Below are 20,831 nucleotides of genomic sequence, written 5' to 3' on the forward strand. Positions count from 1 at the left end.
GTTGATACGCACCTAAAGTGAAAATTCTAAATCAATTATGAATCTATACCTAAGTTCCCGTAACGCGTAATCGTGTGGTCCTTGAAGAACGTTTTCCGTTTTATTGTTGTTTCTCTTATCCTTAATGATATTCAGTTATCATTGCAGTTGAAGTTAGTTTATGAACCTTGCAGGTTATTTTGTTTATTATCTTTGCCTGTTTTCATTTGGGTAATAAAAACTCTTGAAAGACTTTGGACTCTCTCTCTCTCTCTCTCTCTCTCTCTCTCTCTCTCTCTCTCTCTCTCTCTCTCTCTCTCTCTCTCTCTCTCTCTCTCTCTCTCTCTCTCTCTCTCTCTCTCTCTCTCTCTCTCTCTCTCTCTCTCTCTAAGGCAGAGGAGCTGTGGATAACTAACTCTCCGATAGACAACACTTCCAAGTGCTCATAGGCTTCTAGCTCATAAACACAGTCCTCCATCCTGGTACCATTATGAACGAGTTTGGACTTATCCTTGAGGAAATTGGGGGGTTTGGATTATTCCAGAAACGCTTGTTGATAACATTATTCATTTTGAACACTAGTCTTGGTTTGGATGTGTTTCTTTCAATTTTTACTGGGATGAACTTCCCCCACCACTGCAACACGGACTGGATAATTGCCATTGGCCCTAACTTGACATCTGAAAAGCAGCTCAACCTCACCGTCCCCACTGGAGAAGATGGGAGGTATGAAAGCTGCACGATGTTCAAACCTGTGGACATGGATTTGGAAACAATTGAAGCATACGGGATTAATAGTACCACGAAATGCCATGACGGATGGGTTTACGATAAACCTGAAAGATCCTCCAGTTATGTAACAGAGGTAGGCCAAAGCAACTGAAAACGACACAATCTATTTTCTGTTTGTTTATAACTAATATGCCTTTGGCGAAAGGTTATTATTATTGCTATTATTTTAGTTTTTATAATCAACAACTATAGGACTTCTCTAGACCAAGAAATAGAGGATACATAATTAGTTTCCTTCTGTTTGGCCCAGTTTAATCTAGTGTGCGACAACAGTCTTTTAAATGAGGCAACACAGACCATCTACATGGCAGGTCTTTTGGTCGGAGCGCTGGTGTTTGGACCAATGGCCGACAGGTAGGTCTACAGAATCTCTTCACATCACGTACACAAATACTTAATTAAGGGATTGAAATTAGATTATGTTACAGTTACCTCTGCTCATAATAACAAAATGAGTCAGTAAACAGGGGTGGTGGGGAGTAAGGGAGGAGGCTATGCAGAGTCCTGGTGAACTCTGATCAAGTGGGTCTTGAGTCTTTTGCAGGAGCTGTTGAGTGACTCAGTGGTCCTGACATGGGCAGGGCGCTAGTTCCACCACTGTGGTGCCAGATCACTAAACACATCAAAGTTGTTTTGTTGTTCGACCTTTGCTTGCTCGTAGCGATGGCGGTACCAGACATCCAGCTGAGGTTGTTGAGCGGATTGTTCGAGCTGGGGTGTTTGGTCTAAATAAAGCTTGGATGTAGGCAGCGGCAGTTCCATTGACCGCCTTGTAGGCCAGTACCATCTTCTTGAATCTGATGCGATCTACTACAGGGAGCCAGTGGAGGCTATGCTAAAGGAGGGTTGCATTGGAGAATTTTGGTAGGTTGAACACAAGGTGAACTGCACTGGTCTGGATACACTGCAAAGGTTTGATCGCGGAGGCAGTGAGCTCAGCCATGAGTGAGTTGCAGTAGTCGAGGCGGGAGATGTCAAGCGCTTGGAGCCGAGCTGTTTCTCTCATGAGGAGGGTTAGGGTCCTGGATCCTGCAGATGTTGTAGAGAGCAAATCTAAAGGATCAGGCCACCGCTGTGATGTTTGCGTTGCAGCATAACGATTGTCCAGTACCACAGCAAGGTTTCAGCAGTCTGTGCTGGAGATACCGTGATGTCCTCGACAGTGACCAATACGACCATGTGAGGGCAATCTTTCCCTGGCACAAGGAGAATCTCAGTCTTGCACAAGTAAATCTCCAAGTGATTGCCAACTGCTTATGTCAGACAGATATTCTGAGATGCGTGTTGCAATGAGGGGGCTTTCAGAGGAGGAGAAAGAGAGGTATATCTGAGTGGCGTCAGTGTAGCAGTGATGATATTTGTGATGTGATTAGAGTCCAGGGATCTAGTATATAGGGAGAACAGAATGGGTCCCAGTACTGAGTCTTGAGGGACACTGGTGTTAAAAGTGCAGGGCTTGGACACGGAGTAGTGTAGGAGCCAGAATGACATTTTCTTTCATGTGGTATTTTGTGTTTCTCTGAGTCATCTCCCTCTAGTGGCTGGACAATGCGTGTGACCTTGACGTCTATATAAGGGCGACGCTACCTGGGGGGCGTGACTGGAGCAGAAAGACAGTCTTTGACCTAGTGCCAGAGAATAGAGCTGAATCCTATGATTATATTTACAATCCTTATTTTGAATTACCTGCAGAACTTACCCTAACCCTAACCCTAGTATTATCTAACCACAGTGGTTAATTTAGGACAGGAATTAACTGCAACAAATAGTTCCATGTGAACTGATAGGTTTCAGTAATGCCGAGTTCAGCGGGAGTGGTGAGGAGAATCTGGTTTTCCACTGTGTCGAACGACAGGTTGAGGAGAATCAGAACCGAAGAGAGGGACGAGGCTCACCATGAGGAGGGCAATCTAGAAGCCTGACTGATAAGGGTTAAGCACATTGCTTTGTGAGAGATAGTAGGACAGTTGGTTAGAGATGGCAAGTTCCAGTGTTTTAGGAAGGATTGAAGGAAGTTGTGTCATTCCGGATGTCAGTGGTGTCAAGGGTGGGTTTCTTAATGAGCGGCTTGATTCTAGCAGTCTTAAAGGATGCTGAAATAAGGCCTGAAGTGAGGGAGGAGTTATATTAGAGTGGGGAGGAATGGCAAAATGTTGCTTGAGACGGCCTGGATAAGGTAGAAGGGAATCGAGTAAAGGTGGCAGGCGGTTGAGTGGTTAGACGTAACTATTCTGTTGACATCTTCGGAGTAGAGAGCAGAAAGTGGATAAAAATAGAGGTTGGGATAGGGGAAGGGAGGATGCCGGCAGCAGTGAAAGAGGAGCTGATGTCCTTCACCTTGTTGGTAAAGTAGCTAACAAATTCCTCAGCTGTGAGGGAGCAAGGAGGGGTGAGGAGGGAAGAGAATGTAATGTTACTACATTAATCAGAAACTGACTTTAAGAACAGATGGCTTTATTTAATTAACTCCGTGAGCTAGTGACTCAAGCGTGGCTTTTCATTGTCTTATTCTAATGATACAGGTTAGTATACAATTAGTTACAAGGGGCACACACCTAGTGGTTGGTGGTAAGATTTAACTTAATATTAATTGTATACTCTTATTACAGAGAATATGGAAAACTGTTTCCTGAGTTAGGAGACAGAGCAGTTTACTTTGGTGCTGTAGAAGGCAGATTTGGCTGTTGACTAGGGGTGTAACGGTATGAAAATTTAACCTCATTGTGATCAAATTATCCCGGTTTTTGGTATTATCACGGTACTTTTAAAAGTGTGTTCAATATGTTCAAAAAGCACTACGGAAACTGAAATAGTGCAACTTTTAACATCGAAGGAACAAGGGTTAAGCGTGAAAACATCTTATTTGTCAGGAAAATGTACAGTAGTGAAGGTTTAATCAAAACTTTTCAAGAAAAATCTAAGAAACACCACTTTTAAAATGTAAAACTGTATGCATGAACACTGTACAAGTAAAGTTTAAAAAAATAGTGCATTGTGAATTTAAAATAAATAGCCACTAACAATCTATTAATAGTAATCAACTCCAAATCAGTTCTAGTATTGATGGCATTAAAATAAAAACAAAAACAATATGTAAACAAATCAATGGAAAGGAAACTGATTGTATACTTATTCTCTCCATCATCAACAAATAAGATGCTGGTGATCCAGCATCATGTCTGTCTATATTCACTTGAGATTGAAATGTAAAAATGTCAACATATTTACCTTGTCTGGTTGTGGCCCCTCCACCACAACAGTGGATCATCCTTGGCTGGAATGGATGGCAGAGACATGTAGACCTTGACTTCCTCCTTCACTGAATCTCCTGGGGTGTCTGGAACTGAACTCTCTTCAGATCTCTGCTGCCTTGTTGAATTGATTTTTTTTAGCAACCCAGCCAGGCCTTTCCCTTCTGATGCTACTGCTGGTGCTTTGTGGATCCTGCCTGACTTGTAAAGGTGTCAGCTTCAAGGCCTAATGGACACAGCTGTCAACTACATCATCCACAGGATCATATAAAAAGTTTGTTTTGTACCTGGGGTAAATGAAACAAGCCATCTGCATGACATCCTTTGCTTTCTCTGTGTACTGCTTATTTAGGTCTTCTCTCATTACCTGTTTCATCTGCTTGGTCAGGGGCCGGGCTGGATCCTCATAATTTTCCTCCAGGACATCACCAGTGATGTGGTCAAGAACTGGCTTAATGGCTGATAAAGTGACTCATGTCTCTGAGCCGAGTGCATCTGTAAATTTGCTCAGAGGTTCAAGGAGCTGGCAGAATTGCTCCATAACAACTATGTCACCATCCTTGGGCATCAGATGCCGAACTCCCCTTTCTGCAGCCAGTGATGCACAGACTGCCAGTGTTGCACAGCCTGCTGCTGGCTGAGGAAACGATCAAGCATCTTGTATGTAGATCCCAATCTGGTCACGACATCATGGATGAGAGCCTTCTGTGGCAAGTTGAGGGCAGCTTGCTTTTCTGTCAGTCCTCTCTTTCTCTTCCAGCTCCGTGAGAAGCCCTGGACCAGGTGACGACAGGCCCTGACTGCTGTATCAACTCTCAGAATTTTCAGAGCCTTTGAGATGGCCAGATTCAAATTGTGACCGAAGCATCCAAGCCACAGATCTGGAAACTGTTCAAAGGCCTTGATCATAATCGTTGCATTATCTGTGGTTATGGAGACCAGATTTGTCTTGTTTATCTCACACTCCTCCAACATATTTTCAAAAAACTCTGTAATATTTTGAATATCTTCTGGAAAAAATTGGGTTTCTAAGCAGTGTGATTCCAGTTGCCAGTCTGGGGAGAGATAATGAATTGTAAAGCTGATGTATGGTAGACCACCCCCTCTTTCACTGGTCCAGAGGTCAGTAGTTGCAGCAAAGAATTCACCGTGAGCCAAACTTTTCTTAACATCAGCTTTGACTATGTTGTACATCTTTGGTATTTCAGTCTTAGAAAAATAATTCCGTGAAGGCACTTTGTAAAGAGGCACGGCAACCTTCATCATCCTGAGAAAGCCAGGCCTCTCAACCATCTGGAAAGGCATTGTGTCTTTTGCTATGCAATAGGCGATTGCTGCAGTCAGGTCTTGAGCATTTATGGATGCAGGCGCATAAGCAGACTTTTTTTGTAATCCTTGCTCAAGTGTCTGTGTCACGGATGAATCAGTAGCAGTACTTTGTGGCCTCACTGTCTGTCCTCTCTGTAAAAAAAAAAAGAATAAGCATGTCATTATCGTTATTAATTATTAATATCATTAGGCTACTATTCATGTCAATATATATAAAATTTTGCCTATAGTTGTTTTTATTGCTAAATCAAAAGAAAACGATCGGCTAGAAATTCATCATCTTACAGGGCAAATCATGTTCCATGTTTTCAAAGACACGTGGTTCAGACCGCCACCGTGACTTAGTATATTTAAGCTATCCAGAATTTAACCATTTACTGAACTTGGACAAATATTAATTAAATGCATGCAATAAAATACTGTAATCTACTACTGTTTAATAAACGTGGGCATCCGTCTAGCTCTTAGGCTAAGGTTAAAAAATAGTGTCCTGATTAGCGCCACACTCCACCACTGAACGAAAATATGGATTTCAGGTATAGTGCTTCTGGCGAGTACTTAAAAACATTATGTCGCAGGCTACACAGTGCGCCTGCGCAGCAACTTCAGGAGACTCGGATGAAGCGCTGGGAAGGATTTAAACACACGGTTTCCACACCGCTGGCGCGGTAATAATTTTATTTGAAATGAAAACGGTAATTGTTTTCGCCAACATTTGTATCGGGGTATACTGTTACATCGCTACTGTTGACACCTTGGAGGTAAATTCTGAGAGGAGGAGAAGGTAGTGAGAGAGTTCAACACTAGACTCTGATCTCTTCTATTTCCTTTCAGCTGCCCGTAACTCTGCTCTATGATCTGGGTAACTGCAACAGTGTGAGGTTCGAATGCACATCTGGTCAAGTGTTACAGGGGAAGGACCACCTTGGCAAGTTTAGGGGTTCAGTCCCTCCCCCTCGCCCTGATGGGTTGTGTGTGTAAGAAAAAGTTGGGGGTTGAGGGGGCAGCTGGAGTTGCAGTTTCCTCAGGTGTGATCCTAGTCTCTGTAAGGGCTAGGAAGTGGAGAGTCATGAGGAATGTGTTGGCCGAAATGGAGTCTGCCTTTATAACAGCTGATTGGCAGTTCCAAAGTCCCCCCATCACTTCAATGTCATTGTAGGTAGAGAGCGGTGGGTAGCACAGATTGGATCGATAGCAGCGCCGAGCATAGGGTCCTAGGTGGCGTCTTCTCTGGTTAGATATACTGACGTTGATGAGGTACGGCACATAGCTACAATGGATGGGAGGAGAAATAGTTGCTGGTTTTCCTCGAGGGATTCCCGCAGAGAGACTCCCTGTGTCTTTGTTTGACCCAGTTTTCCTTGAAGGGGCCTGACATTAGAGCTGATGCAAAAGTGCAAAACCAAGCTAAGGCAGACTTAGCTCCGCCCTACAATCAATTCTATTGTCCACACCTGGTGATCAAAATGAGCTTGAACGACCACTTACTAACAACAGATAGTTAGAATTAGCACTTATAAAAGTATTAAAATATAATAAAAATCATCCTCCATCAGTTTGAAAATGTATTATAGGCCTCTTATCCAAACGGTTAGTCTGCAGTTAGTTGCAATTTAATGCAGCATATTACATTTGTCCCTTGTTCTATTTGGTTGAAGCGATCTCCATGATGGTCATCCTGTATTGCAGGCTTGGCCGTCGGTTTGTGGTCCTCCTCTCCATGTGTCTCCAGCTCCTGTTTGGTGTTGGCTCTGCCTTTGCTCCACACATATATGTGTACATGGCTTTTCGGTTCGTAGTTGCTACCGCAGCATCAGGGATTTTAATTAATGCATTTGTATTAGGTGAGTAACTTTTTACAATTAATTTGTGTTGTCTTGTTAGAAGAAGCTGGTGTAAGTGTTTTCTTTGTTCTCATGCCCTGTGTCTCACCCTGTTGCATGTGTTTTTTATAGGTATTTTCTGCAAGTTACTAAATGACTTAACTTTCATAAAAATCAAGTGAAAACAATTATTGTTTTCTGATGGGTGATTTTGATCATGTTTCCACTCTAAAGGGGCAGAGTGGACCAGTACCTCTAAAAGGGCCTTCGTTACAATCTCTGCACACACTTTTTTTGCTGTCGGACAGTTGGTGATGGCAGGCGTTGCCTACTTTATCCGTGATTGGAGGATTCTGCACCTAGTGTTCTCAGGCCCTCTGGTCCTGGCACTTCCAGCCGTATACTGGTCTGTTCACTCTTCTGTACTTCAACGTAACCCTAAGCCTTGTGTGCTTTAATGATTGGTCGTGTTTGACCTGTGTGACGTTCCAGGCTCCTGCCTGAATCCGCCCGATGGCTCATGACCCAGGGAAGGATGAAGGAGGCACGTAAAGAGGTCCTGAGGGCAGCCAGGGTGAATGGAAGAACAATCTCTGAAGCCATGCTCAGCCAGGTGAGTTACCTATTGAAGGGAAGCCACACTTCTCCCTCCTCCAATAGAAAACGCATCCAAAATCCAAAATCACCATGACCTTCATAAAAATTATTGTTTTCTGATGGGTGATTAAAAAAAATAAACCCTTTTTATTTTTTTTAATCACTTAACTTTTGTTTTATACCTTTTGTCTTAGTTGGAGTCTGAGAACACATCAAAAACTGGAAGCATGCCGGACTTGTTTAGGGTGTCTTATTTAAGGAAACGGGTTCTCATCATGAACTCTTTGTGGTGAGTATTGCTACTGCTTAGTACTGCTCCTTAAGTTTCTTCAAAATGCCATGTGCACATTTTAGAACAAATGCTGATTCCAAATGACAACAATGATTAAGATTGCTAACACTTTTACGATGTCCTGTCTATAGGTTCGCAACAAGTGTGGTTTACTTTGGAGTCAGCCTAAATGTTGAAAATTTTGGCTTGGATATCTACCTCACTCAGTTCATATTTGGCCTTGTAGAAATCCCTGCACGCATGGGCAGTATTTTATTCCTTGAGTACTTTGGGAGGAGAAAAAGTCAAGCAGCAGCCTTGTTCGGGGCCGGCACTGCTTGCCTTGTGATCCTTGCTATTCCAAAGGGTAACTATAATAGTTAGTTATAATAGCCTTTACCTTTTGCAGGATGTCATCCAACTAGAAATACATTTCTATCCCTACTGACTGCCAGAGGCAGTGCCATAGCACTGGATGTATCCCCCACAAGTGCAGGTCGAGAGAAGATGTCAGACCGGAGAAACAGCTGGCTTCGGCATCAGAGTGTTCCCTGCACGTAGGCCGTAAGGTAGCCCGTTTGGCACAGAGCCGAGGTATTGTTTCGTCCTATGACCGATACGGTGGGCTTGGTAGAGGGTTTCTCTACAGACCGGATAAAAAGCTGGCTTCGGTAAGAGTGTTCACTGCTTAGATACCATAATGTAGCCGGCTCGGAACAGAGCCAAGAGATGAATGCGCTCATAGACCAATAGTACGGTTAGGGTCAGGAGATTGTTCCTTGAAATTGTATCGAGTGATGTACATGCAGTTCACCTATTAATAAATATGTAAATATAAATAATTTCTTAAATATCTAATAAAATATAATAAAAAGGGTTTGAAAGGGTAAGATTGCTGATCAAGAAATACAAAATGGTGTAAGTTAGAGTTATCCTATCCAAAAAATCATATCATATCGTCATATTTGAATTCCTCATAACAAACTTTTAATATTGTGACCCCAATGTTACCCGCCCTACCGATGGAGGCCAAGGGCCTTCGCGTTCTTCCTTATCTTGGCGGTTTGCTTGTCTGTGCCCGGATCAGGGAGAGGGCAGTCCACGATAGAGTAACTCACCTTTCCCACGTGACCCAGCTGGGGTCACGTGGGGTAGTTGACCCCAGCAGTTGACAGGGGTCCCTGTCAACTACAGCAAGAGCTCCCTCTCACCCAACCAGGCCGTGGTGTTCATTTAGATGGGATTCGACTCCCGGCAGATAATAATAATAATAATAATACATTTAATTTAGAGGCGCCTTTCAAGACACCCAAGGTCACCTTACAGAGCATATAGTCATCATTCAAAACTATGTAAAACAGACTAGGAATAAAAGGAAAACAGAGGTTAAACATGAAGAATAATAATAATTAATAACACTCAAAGACGCCTAAAGTGAAGGGGGGACCTCACTAACCACCACCAATATGTAGCACCCACTTGGGTGATGCACGGCAGCCAATCGGTGCCAGAACGCTCACTACACACCAGCTTGAGGTGGAGAGTTAGGGATGAGGTGGAGAGTGAGGGAAAAGAACATATTTAAACACTATCGACCATATTTAAACACTGTCGATCACATTTAAACAATATCGACCACATGTAAACACTATCGACCACATTTAAACACTATCAACCATATTTAAACACTATGGACCACATGTAAACCCTATCGACCACATGTAAACACTATCGCCCACATTTAAACACTATCACCCACATTTAAACACTATGGACCACACGTAAACCCTATCGACCACATTTAAACACTATCGCCCACATTTAAACACTATCGCCCACATTTAAACACTATGGACCACATTTAAACACTATGGACCACATGTAAACCCTATGGACCACATGTAAACCCTATCGACCATATATAAACACTATCGACCACATTTAAACATGTAAACCCTATCGACCACAATTAAACACTATCGACCACAATTAAACACTATCGACCACATTTAAACATGTAAACCCTATCGACCACATTTAAACACTATCGACCACATCCAAACACCATCGACCACATTTAAACACTCTCGCCAACACCTACACACTATCGACCACATTTAAACACTATCGACCACATGTAAACACTAGCGACCACACTCAAACACTATCGACCACATTTAAACATGTAAACCCTATCAACCAGATTTAAACATGTAAACCCCTCTCGACCACATTTAAACCCTATCGACCACATTTAAACCCTATCAACCATATTCAAACACTATCGACCACATTTAAACTATCTACCATATTTAAACCCTATCGACCACATTTAAACATTATCGACCATATTTAAACACTATCGACCACATTCAAACCCTATCGACCACATTTAAACCCTATCGACCACATTTAAACCCTATCAACCATATTTAAACACTATCGACCACATTCAAACACTATCGACCACATTTAAACACTATCGCCCACATTTAAACACTATAGACCATATTTAAACACTATCAACCATATTTAAACACTATCGACCACATTTAAACACTATCGACCACATTCAAACACTATCGACCATATTTAAACACTGTCAACCATATTTACACGCTATCGACCACATTCAAACACTATCGACCACATTTAAACCCTATCGCCCACATTTAAACACTATCGACCACATTTAAACCCTATCGCCCACATTTAAACACTATCGACCACATTTAAACACTATTGACCATATTTAAACACTATCGACCACATGTAAACACTAGCGACCATATTTAAACACTCACACAATTTGATATATATCACTATATATATATATATAGATATAGATTTGTGCTGATTATATTATTACGATCTATCCTTGTATTTAAATTGCGGATCCCCATAAAGGGTATAAATTGCCATCCCCGTATTGGGTTCCAATAGGTTGACTGACTCTCCGTCCATCCTTCGTATCATCTGCTGTTCCAGTGCCAGACAAACGGCGGTGACACTACCGACGGAAAAAGCCGTTACATCCCATTGTTTGGAGTGAAAGCAGTGAAAGCAGATGATTGCCTCCCCGTTGTTGCGCCGGGTAGATGCCGATGCCAATGCCAATCTAGGCCTCACACTGGCGGCATAGGATCCCACACCCCTGCCGGGCGATGGGGATGAAAGGGCAATACTATTCTGACCAGTGCAGGCACTCTGATGGAATATGGAGGCAATGTCTGGGTTTCGGCAGTCTGAAAGTCTCTTTGCCGGCTATGGCGGACTCAGGAGGGGCCAGACCTTGTCCAAGCAGGGGCTGGCCAACTGGATTTTGGAAGCCATCCTTGAGACATACAAGACCAAGGGCCTGGCCGTGCCCTTTAAGGTTAAATGCCATTCCACCATCTGTGTCTCCGGGCGGCATTGAGGGGTGTACCCTTAGAGGACATATGAGTGGCGGTGACCTGGGCTTCGCCATGCACCTGCCTGGTTCTACAGGGTCAATGTAGCTGCCCCCACGCTGTGGCGGCAGCTGTCCTGCCTAGGCCAGCAGCCTGCACTCAATGAGATGGGTGCAAGAATCCTCTTGACTTCGTTGGTATAAGTCATCCAGTGCACTGCCTCTGACAGTCAGTAGGAATGAAATGGAACGAGAGTTACGCATGTAACTACTGTTCTATGAATTCCGGATGACTGCCAGAGTTTTCTGTCACTGTTCTCTGATAATGTTCAGGATGACTTTTATGCTATTTGGCGGATAGCGCCCTACGTCACCCAGGGTCACAACGTCACTACTTTGGTATACACACTCGAGCTGCACATGCGAAGAGGGAGACATCTATTGCTAAAGCACTGCCTCTGGAACTCAGTAGGAATTCATAGAACTTAGTTACATGAATGACTCTCAATTTATACAATTATTCTATGCCCCATAGACCTTCCTGTGGTTGTGACGGTCATCGCTGTACTTGGGAAGTATGCTGCTACATCTTCCTTTACTATGCTCTATGTGTTCACTGCAGAGCTGTACCCCACTATCCTCAGGTAAACCGCCTAAAGTCCTCCTAAACTATGAAAAATAAGATATAACTTCCATAACTTTTTTCCACATTTCTGAAAAATTATCAGGCAGAGAAGAAAACATTAGAAGGATTTTTTGGTTGCATCATTTGAAGTTAAAGACATGCATCTGAGGTCAATTCAGTCCCCAAAGTTGTCTTGATGTCATGAATACCTTTTTATAACAATGTGGATATAAATGGGCATATAGGCATCCCAATTGTGTGATTGGTTGAACATTTTCTAACATAGAGTTGGCGAAGACATGCAGAAAGATTCCCAATCTTTTTAAGATGATAGATGTTTACAGGCGATTTGTTTAATGGTTCTAGGCAGAGTGGGGTAGGGCTGAACTCCACGTGTGCTCGTATCGGGGGCATCCTAGCCCCTCTCATCAGGCTGCTAGATGTGTACCACTCTGCCATCCCTATGGTGTTGTATGGCACCATTCCCCTCATAGGCGGGATCCTCTGCTTTCTACTGCCAGAGACCCTCAACACGGAACTTCAGGACCACCCCCAACAAAGGTCAGGACACGGATGGTAGTCTTAAAAAGTGTAGTTTCTATGGATTTATTGACAAAAATGTTTGAATGGTTTGCTTTATGCTTCTGTGTAATTTTTTTTACTTTCAGAACCAAAAAGGATGCTGATGCTGAATGTCATGATAACCCATCAACTGGAAGCACAAAGTTCTAAATGATTTCCCAATCTGTTAATCTGTTGTATGATTGTACTTAAATCATACTTAATAAAGGTAATAGTGGCTAATGCCAGCCACCAAGCTAATGCAGTGTTTCCCACACATATACATATACTTGCCGCCAGGGGCGGAAGGTGTATAGGGGCGATTTGGGCGACGCACTACCAACTGGGAGAAAGAGGATCAAATTCTATCACAGCAAAAGTAGTTTTCAGTGTTCTAGACATATTATCTGTCATTGTCCAATCAGAATCGTCAGATTCAAGTCGCGTTTCAAATGGTCCCGCCTCTCTGGGCGAATTCATGGCCGTTTCTCAATTCCTAGTACGCGTACTACGTACTCGCGGACTTGGAAGTTCGTACTTGGCAAGTCCGGACTTCAAGTAAACACTTCCGAGGAGGGGAGTACGCACCTGCAATTGGAACAGCAGCGGACTGGATGACTTCACCAGCTCAGCTCGTCAACTCAGCTCGTTAACTGTGCTACGGCCTGATGTAGGCATGTAACTACTGAACAATATCAACAAATTATATAAAGCAAAACACCAGCTTCTTTAGTTTTAAAATAGTAGGCTATGTTAATATTTTGAATGAATATAAATGAAAAGTTATGCGTATTCACACGGCAAGCCAGCTGTACCCTACATATAAACAATCAGTGGCTTGAAAAAGATTGTATGAGATTGCCGTTTCTCAATTTTCATATATAGCCTATTATTATATTATTGGCGAGTAGGCTATTGATATAGGAATTACGAACGAGCGAGAATAGAGAAAAGTGTTTTTGCAACACAATATTTCGTACAATAGCAAAGTCCAAAGTTTTGATGACTCCAGTAGGAAACTTAAGATACCTAGAGAAATGCGTGAGTGCTCACAAAACATCAACAAGTCAGCAGTGTGGTACAGGGTGATCATTTCTGATATACAGTACAAAAGCTGAAACTATTAGCCAGGAGTGGGAAAGATGCAGACGCAGACGTGGGAAGCAATAAGACACACCAACACACAGTTGCCTGTTGCAAAATGGTTCAGAGTTTAATAGAAATAGTTAGGGTTAGCTGGTATGACGTTATCTGGTATGGCTATAGTCTTATGTTAGCTTAGTTTGTGGTGTTTCGTCATGTTAATCGCTAGTAATAGTAAGTCATTTGTAGAAATATAGCCTGTAGTGCAAGGGAGTTCGTGCACAGAGCCCTGAGACAAACAGCTACGCGCACATATGCACACCCATAGCGAGTGGCGTAGGACGTAAAGTCCCGCCCAGGTCGAAGTCGTGTCGATTTAGGCCCTTCCACACGAAGCCGATTTCATGGCGAAACCGCAAAGGTCTTGTATGGTTCGGCCTTCCGTCCACACGAAGCTGGCGAATCCGCTGACCGAAACCGTAAACTTCTGAAACCACCCTCGGAAGTGGTTTCAAATCTACCCGGTTTCGTTTTAGATTCGTGTGGACACCTGAAACCGACTGAAACCGTAAACCATGACGTCATCGCCCCACCCCTCGACCCTCTAGCCAATGACTGTTAAGCCCGCGGAGTCTCAGAACTCACAACAACAAGGTTGATGGCGGACGACAGGCTTGTAATCGTTCTGCAGCAGATTATGTCCCTTGTTGGGTTGCTAAGCCATTATTTATTGAGACTGTTGACTGACTGTTTGTTTGTGTTGTTAGTGGTTCGGGGGGCAGCCTCTATGCGCATGCTCGCCTCTTCTTCTGATTTAATTTTCTTCTGGATTTCTGTAGCAGAAGCAGCGGCCCTTATGGGCCTGGCATGTGTACTACAGCGTTTCTACAGATCTACCCGGTTTCGCTTGACTCCGTCTTTACGGAGATACTCCGAAACCGGATAGATCGAAAACGGAACGGTTTCGGCTTCGTGTGGACGGGGCCTTAGAGTCCCGAATCCGTTGGCTTGTATGGATGATTTGGTAAAATTTTATTTCAGAATCGGGTTTAACAATAAAGAGATCCTCGCTGTTTTAGCGCAGAGCCACAGTGTGGGGATGAGTGTATGGACGCTGAAAAGGTTGTACGGAAAAAATCGTCTAGATTAAAGTCGATATTATGTTTCAACTTTATTCTCGACATTTCAAGTTTAAAGTCGACGCATCAAGATTAAAGTCGAAATGACATTTCAACTTTACTGTTGACATTTCGAGTTTAATGTCGACATGTTGACTTTAAAGTCGAAGTGTCGATTTTAATCTCGTCACGGCAAAAATATTTTTTTTCTTCACGTGTGGCCCTAATACTCCGTCGTAGGTCATATATCTTGCCTGATGGAAATGTTTCAAATTATTTTGTGCCATAGAATTGGGGTCCAAGCAAGCCCTTTGCTATATAGCGAAGGTAATGATTTATGCATGAATGGTACGTTATGAGCAGGGCTGTAGTGGTCAAATTAGAGGCGGGTAAACTATGAATTTTGTGATCAGACCGACCTCGACACAACGCAACGCAAAGTGTTGCGACTCTGTAAGGCTAGCCTGGCTTTATATTCCATTATGTTATCAATTAAAGTCATATTAAATCAATCAATGACAGTCAATGAATGTGTTTGTAGTTTATTGAAGTTATTCAAATTTCAACAGTAAAGAAAAGTATGTAGATTAAGAACTATCTATCTATGGCATGTGTGTATGTGTGTGTATTAGTATGCATGCTTTTCACAGTAGTGCCCAGAGGGCCTCCTTGTCCTCCACGTCAGGTCCTGCCTTGCAGGGGCGTGTTCTGGGGTTCATGGCTCCCCTGTGCTTCACCAGCCAGGACTTCACATACATGTTGGATTGAACTTTGTGAGTGGTGGGCCATTCAGTTGAATAAACATCTAGGACAACACTGTGACCATGTGCAGACTGCATCTCAGGGAGCACACTATGAAGTTCATTAAGCTGAACCCCCTCGCACACTCAGCAGTGCTAACTGGAATGAGATGGTCGATATTCAGGAGTGGTGCAAGGTTTTCTGGAATGATGCTTGAGTTATCCTTAAAATCCCTATAGCCTTCAAGAATTTTTCTGTCATCAAGTCTGAACCTTTGTGCAAGTTGTTTCAACTTGGATTCCCCATACGGTTCCTCTAGGGCAGGGGTCTCAAACTCAATTTACCTGGGGGCCGCTGGAGGCAGATTCTGGGTGAGGCTGGGCCGCATCAAGTTTTCCACAAAAAAGTACAAATATCCAGTCTTCTCAAGTTTTACTATTAACAGTTCTGTAACATGAATGCTTTTTTGAACATGAATGGCTCTTTTGAACATGAACAACTTTAAAACATGAACCTTCTTCAGAACATGAAGTGTCCTTCTGAACATATGGCTTTTCTTGCCTACTCCTGCAGAGACCTGGCAGCGCTTCCTCTCACACAGCTCCTGCAGGGCCCATGCAGGGCTTTATATATATATATTTTTTTTTTATAAAGCTTGCTGCGCCCAACAACCTTGCGAAGACGGGGTGAAATGTGCAGAAGTATTTTTCACCGCAAACGTTGGTGTGTGTGTGTGTGTGTGTGTGTGTGTGTGTGTGTGTGTGTGTGTGTGTGTGTGTGTGTGTGTGTCAAGCCCGACCCGGCCCGTGCACGTTCTGTACGAGCCCGGCCCGGCCCGACACATTAACTGTAATTATGAGCCCGAGCCCGATTTCAACCCAAATTTTTTTTTAATACATGTGTAACTTATAAATTTCGATTGATATGTGTCGGCCTCAACTTGATACAAAACACTCTTTCACACGTCGATATTTCCTCTCCCACTGGACACACACACACACACACACACACACACACACACACACACACACACCCCTACCGACGTATCCAGGCCCATGCAGTTATAAAATGCAATCAATCATGTCAGAACATAGACATTTTCTATAAATAGCCTCCCAACGTTTGCAGTGAAAAAAAACTGACGCACATTTCAGGCTCAGGGATATGAAGCTCCACAACTTCAGGAACTCGGTTGCTAAGCGGTTAGTTTCAGATGCTTCAGTAAGATCGAAATACATCAGAGGAGTCACACAGGAGAGAACCCGGTCAGGTGCATGGTGTTTGGAAAGAGATACACACAGAAATGGCGTATCTCCAGCGCACACAGACTTGGGAGAAGCCATACCGTTGGCCTAGCACATTTCACCTCCGTCTTATGCAAGGTTTTTGTGCGCAGCAAGCTTTATAAATAAGGCCAACGGGCAAGCGCAGCGGCTCGGCAAAAAAAAAAAAAAAAACGTAACTTTGATATCAAGTAGGGGGCCACAAAATATCGTCCCGCGGGCCGCGAGTTTGAGCCCCTGCTCTAGGGGAACAGGCCAGTTTGCTGGGAAAATAACTTTAAAGAAAATAAATAATAAAATAAAAATATTTATAATATATAAAATAAGAATATTTATAAATATTTTTATTTTTATTGGTTTAACCGCCAACCGCCCGAATTTAATTAAAATATATTTTTTTGTTGCGTCATCCGCCCGATCCACAGTTCAGCCGTGGAGTCCACGGCTGCAACCGCCAACCTCGCATCTCCGAGGTTGATATGGATAGTAAAACTCTCTTTCGCTCATTTTGACATGGGCAGTACACGGATAGCATGACTACACATTGGCCAATCTGAATGCTCGTAGTCATTTAATAGTTCGTCAAGTAAAATTGATTTATAAATCACAAAAACAACTCATGTGAATTGATCATCTTCAGTCTTACTTTGTACTTAAGGCCTTTTTCGGGCATCTGTTGGAGTGGGAGCACTCGAAGGTCTCTTCAAAAATCGCCTGATATCCATGGCTAATTAATGACAGGTAGGCAGGCATGACAATCCACAACGCGTAGGGCCATCTGTTTACATACTTCCTGTTGACATATTTTCCTGGATCCTGATTGGTGTCGCCGCCCTAGCCGCAAGGCACTGATTGGAGGGTCACAGACCATAATAGCATAGGCCTACAGCGCAGGGCCCAGGCCCCCAGGATAGGCGCATACTTCCGCAATCCACCAGTGCTCAGAGGCCCAGCCTGGTATTGCAGCTGTTTAAGCTGGCTGTGGACGGGGGTCCGTCATTTCACGTGGCCCAGAAGTAGATATCGCCGTCCACTCCAATACAAGTGGGGAACAGGATTGTGTCTCCGCAAAAAATGTCTGGATATCAATCAAAGGCTCATAATTATATTTCTACCCTGTTCTAAAAAAAATTAAGTTTTTTCTTTTCAAAACGCCTCCTCAAGCGTTTTATTAGCAGTTTATGTTGGGTGGGCAGCTGAAAGGAGTCGTACTGAAACAAACGGCTCCTTGCTATGGACCTATTTTGAAGTGCACGGCTCCATTAACTTCCGAATTAAATTAAATTCCGAATTAACTTCCATTAACTCCATTAACTTCCAAAGTCTGAGATTTGTCCTTTTACTTAACATGAATGGCGTTGAACACGGATATATAACACACATATCATTGAAATAGCTGTAACAGGCACGGACGTATTGATTACCTGAATGATTATGGGAGACCTACGTAATTTTCATAATATTGTTAATTGTCTAATATTAACATTTCAGTTGCGTTGGCAGGTATTTCATTTTAATTTGCTTGTTTAGCTATGTATGACAGGGTTATGGTTAGCTATGTATGACAGTTGACAATGTTGGTGTATTACAATTCATTATTTGGGTAGGCTACTCCAACTTCGTTGCTGGTCGATATGTAAACATTTACTTTTATATTAATTATTGATTGCATTTTTCGTAAATAGTTAGTTGGAAGGAATCTGTTTCTTAAGCAATAACATTGAACTGAGCAATCTTACATATTTATGAAGTTTCCAGATCAATAAAGTTCTATCTCTTTTTATTTGAACTGCCTGTATGTCCTCTTGATTATAGTATAACAGTGTGTACCTTGGTTATCAGCTATCATAGAATGGTGTCCAAATGGCTGCATGTGTAAGAAATAGGATTTGAACCAAGTGTTACAATAAAAAAAGCTTTTATTACAAGACCCCCCACCCCAAATTTTAACAAAACACTTTTTTTGGCTGTTTGGCTGGGGCAGAAGAGTGGAAGGGGAAACAAAGACAGGTAGCCTAAAGAAGAAGAAGAAGAAGAAGTAAGGAAAGGAATGAGAGGAAGAACAGTGAAATGAATGAACAGTGTGATAAACGCAAACTCTTAGATGGGTTGTAGATACTAAGTTTTATAACAGATAATTCAATACGTGAAGATTTGGTGATAGAGGTAAAGCATCTTCTTTTAAATATTATAAGCCTTGGTTTAGTTATTCAGTTCTGTTGGATTCCAGCCCACCATTGAATATATGGCAATGAAATTGCTGATAAATTAGCTAAAAGATACTAACCTAATTAGAAGAATTTAACCTTAAGTATATATATATATTTTTTTTTTATTTATTCATTTCTTTTGTTAGATTGTTTTATTTTGTTTCGTTAGTTTGGTTTTTTCTTTGAATTTATTTTTATGATTTAAACCATTTGCCAACGTCCTTGTCACAAACTCCCGTGTAGTAGTCCAGTAGGTGGCGGTATATGGGGAAAAACTATGATCCTCCACTAAACTAGAAGAAGAAGAAGATCTCTGCATCCGGTACGTCACGGACTAGGTCACATGTCTTGGCCCCATAACGCGGAAGCAAATCGCTCCTGTATGTTACCCTGTGCCACTGAGCAGTTTGTATAGGAATGAATGGGCAGCCATTTTCCAGTCTGTGGTCCATCCTTTATTATGTCCATGGCAGGGCCCCGTTTCCCGATATCGATGGATCTTCGCTCGTAAGATGGTTCGAAAGATGGATCTTTCGAACCATCGATAATTTCTTTGGAGCGTTTCCCGAAACTCCTCTTAACGTGAACGCGCATTCGCTGCACTCAAGACGATCGTAGGATTGTACCTGTCCACTGACATGGTGCTGAAATGGGCTATGACGCAGGGGGAGACGCAGGAATGTCGGAGGAAAATGGGGTTAAAAAGGGTGAAAATATCTCCCCATCAAGGCCAACTGCAGAGTAGCCTACGGAAAGAATAGATTGCAATAATATGAATGCTAAAGATATTAAAAAACAATTGATTAAGCCTAGGCCGACATATATATCAGTCCTAATCCTGAGCGCCCAATCGGGAGGTGGAAGTTGCGCTTTAGATGCCTTCACAAGTCCAGCGGAGGGCTCCAGTTTTCGCCGGCCAAGTCATGCGCTGTGATATGTGTGACAGCTATGTTGCACAACATTGCAGCTAAGGCTGGGGTAGCTTTGGTTGAACCGGAGGACATTGAGGACGATGCCGACGAGGAAGATCGGTGTGAGGACGGCCTCCCTCATAACTACGCGGCTGGTTTTCATGCACGTCGAAGAGTGATTGAGACTTTTTTTTAACAACCCTCCACCCTCCCACATGTCACTAAACATTCCCGTCAACGTGACCAATCCCCACCATATCCCAGCCTTTTGCCTGCTCCTTTGCATTTTTATAATATTTTTATAATTAATATTTTCATTACATTTTTATTTAATTATTTTTTACATTATTTTAGGCTACGTTTTATGAGTAGCCTATGCCAGTCTGCACAAATCCCCCCCACTTTCTCTCACACATTTTAAGCGCCCTGCCTGCTCAAACATTTCCTGGACTGTCTCTCTCAAACTAAGAACATAATGGCCCACATTAGGCTCAGACGCACGTGATACACCATTACCAATGTGTTATAATAAAACGCATCCAATACTAGGAATGTCCGCTGGTTACGCCACTGAGGCTATAGTAGGCTAACGAGGCTCTTAGCGTCCTACGAGTACCCTGGAGTGTTACGCCCCTGTGAGGGGGGTATAGAAATAACAACGAGGACGCAGTGTTGTGGTCAAGTCCAAAGTTGTAATGGTGTTCTCAACAAACAGTACATCTCTTATGCAATTCCAAATACCAGATATATCTGTACAGTATTCATAAAATGGCATTTTCACAGCATGCAAAACCAAACAACCTTCAAAACAACATTCAAATAAACAGCATATTAAAGTGCGCATTGTTTGAGTACTAAGGCCCAAT

At 42.7% G+C, this 20,831-nt stretch overlaps 1 protein-coding gene across 1 annotated transcript; it reads left to right on the plus strand.

Annotated features, from left to right (window-relative positions):
• Window positions 1–351: 351 nt before the first annotated feature.
• Window positions 352–12,880, plus strand: slc22a13b (solute carrier family 22 member 13b). The gene is made up of 10 exons (XM_060045180.1): window positions 352–844; window positions 1,022–1,125; window positions 7,041–7,195; window positions 7,409–7,580; window positions 7,667–7,787; window positions 7,966–8,060; window positions 8,195–8,409; window positions 11,969–12,077; window positions 12,425–12,619; window positions 12,727–12,880. Exons 1-10 carry the CDS (start codon window positions 470–472, stop codon window positions 12,788–12,790), a joined length of 1,605 nt encoding a protein of 534 aa, XP_059901163.1. The 5' UTR covers window positions 352–469; the 3' UTR covers window positions 12,791–12,880.
• The last annotated feature ends 7,951 nt before the right edge of the window (window positions 12,881–20,831 follow it).

The sequence above is a fragment of the Gadus macrocephalus genome, chromosome 23, assembly GCF_031168955.1.
Source record: "Gadus macrocephalus chromosome 23, ASM3116895v1".
NCBI classification, from domain to species: domain Eukaryota; kingdom Metazoa; phylum Chordata; class Actinopteri; order Gadiformes; family Gadidae; genus Gadus; species Gadus macrocephalus.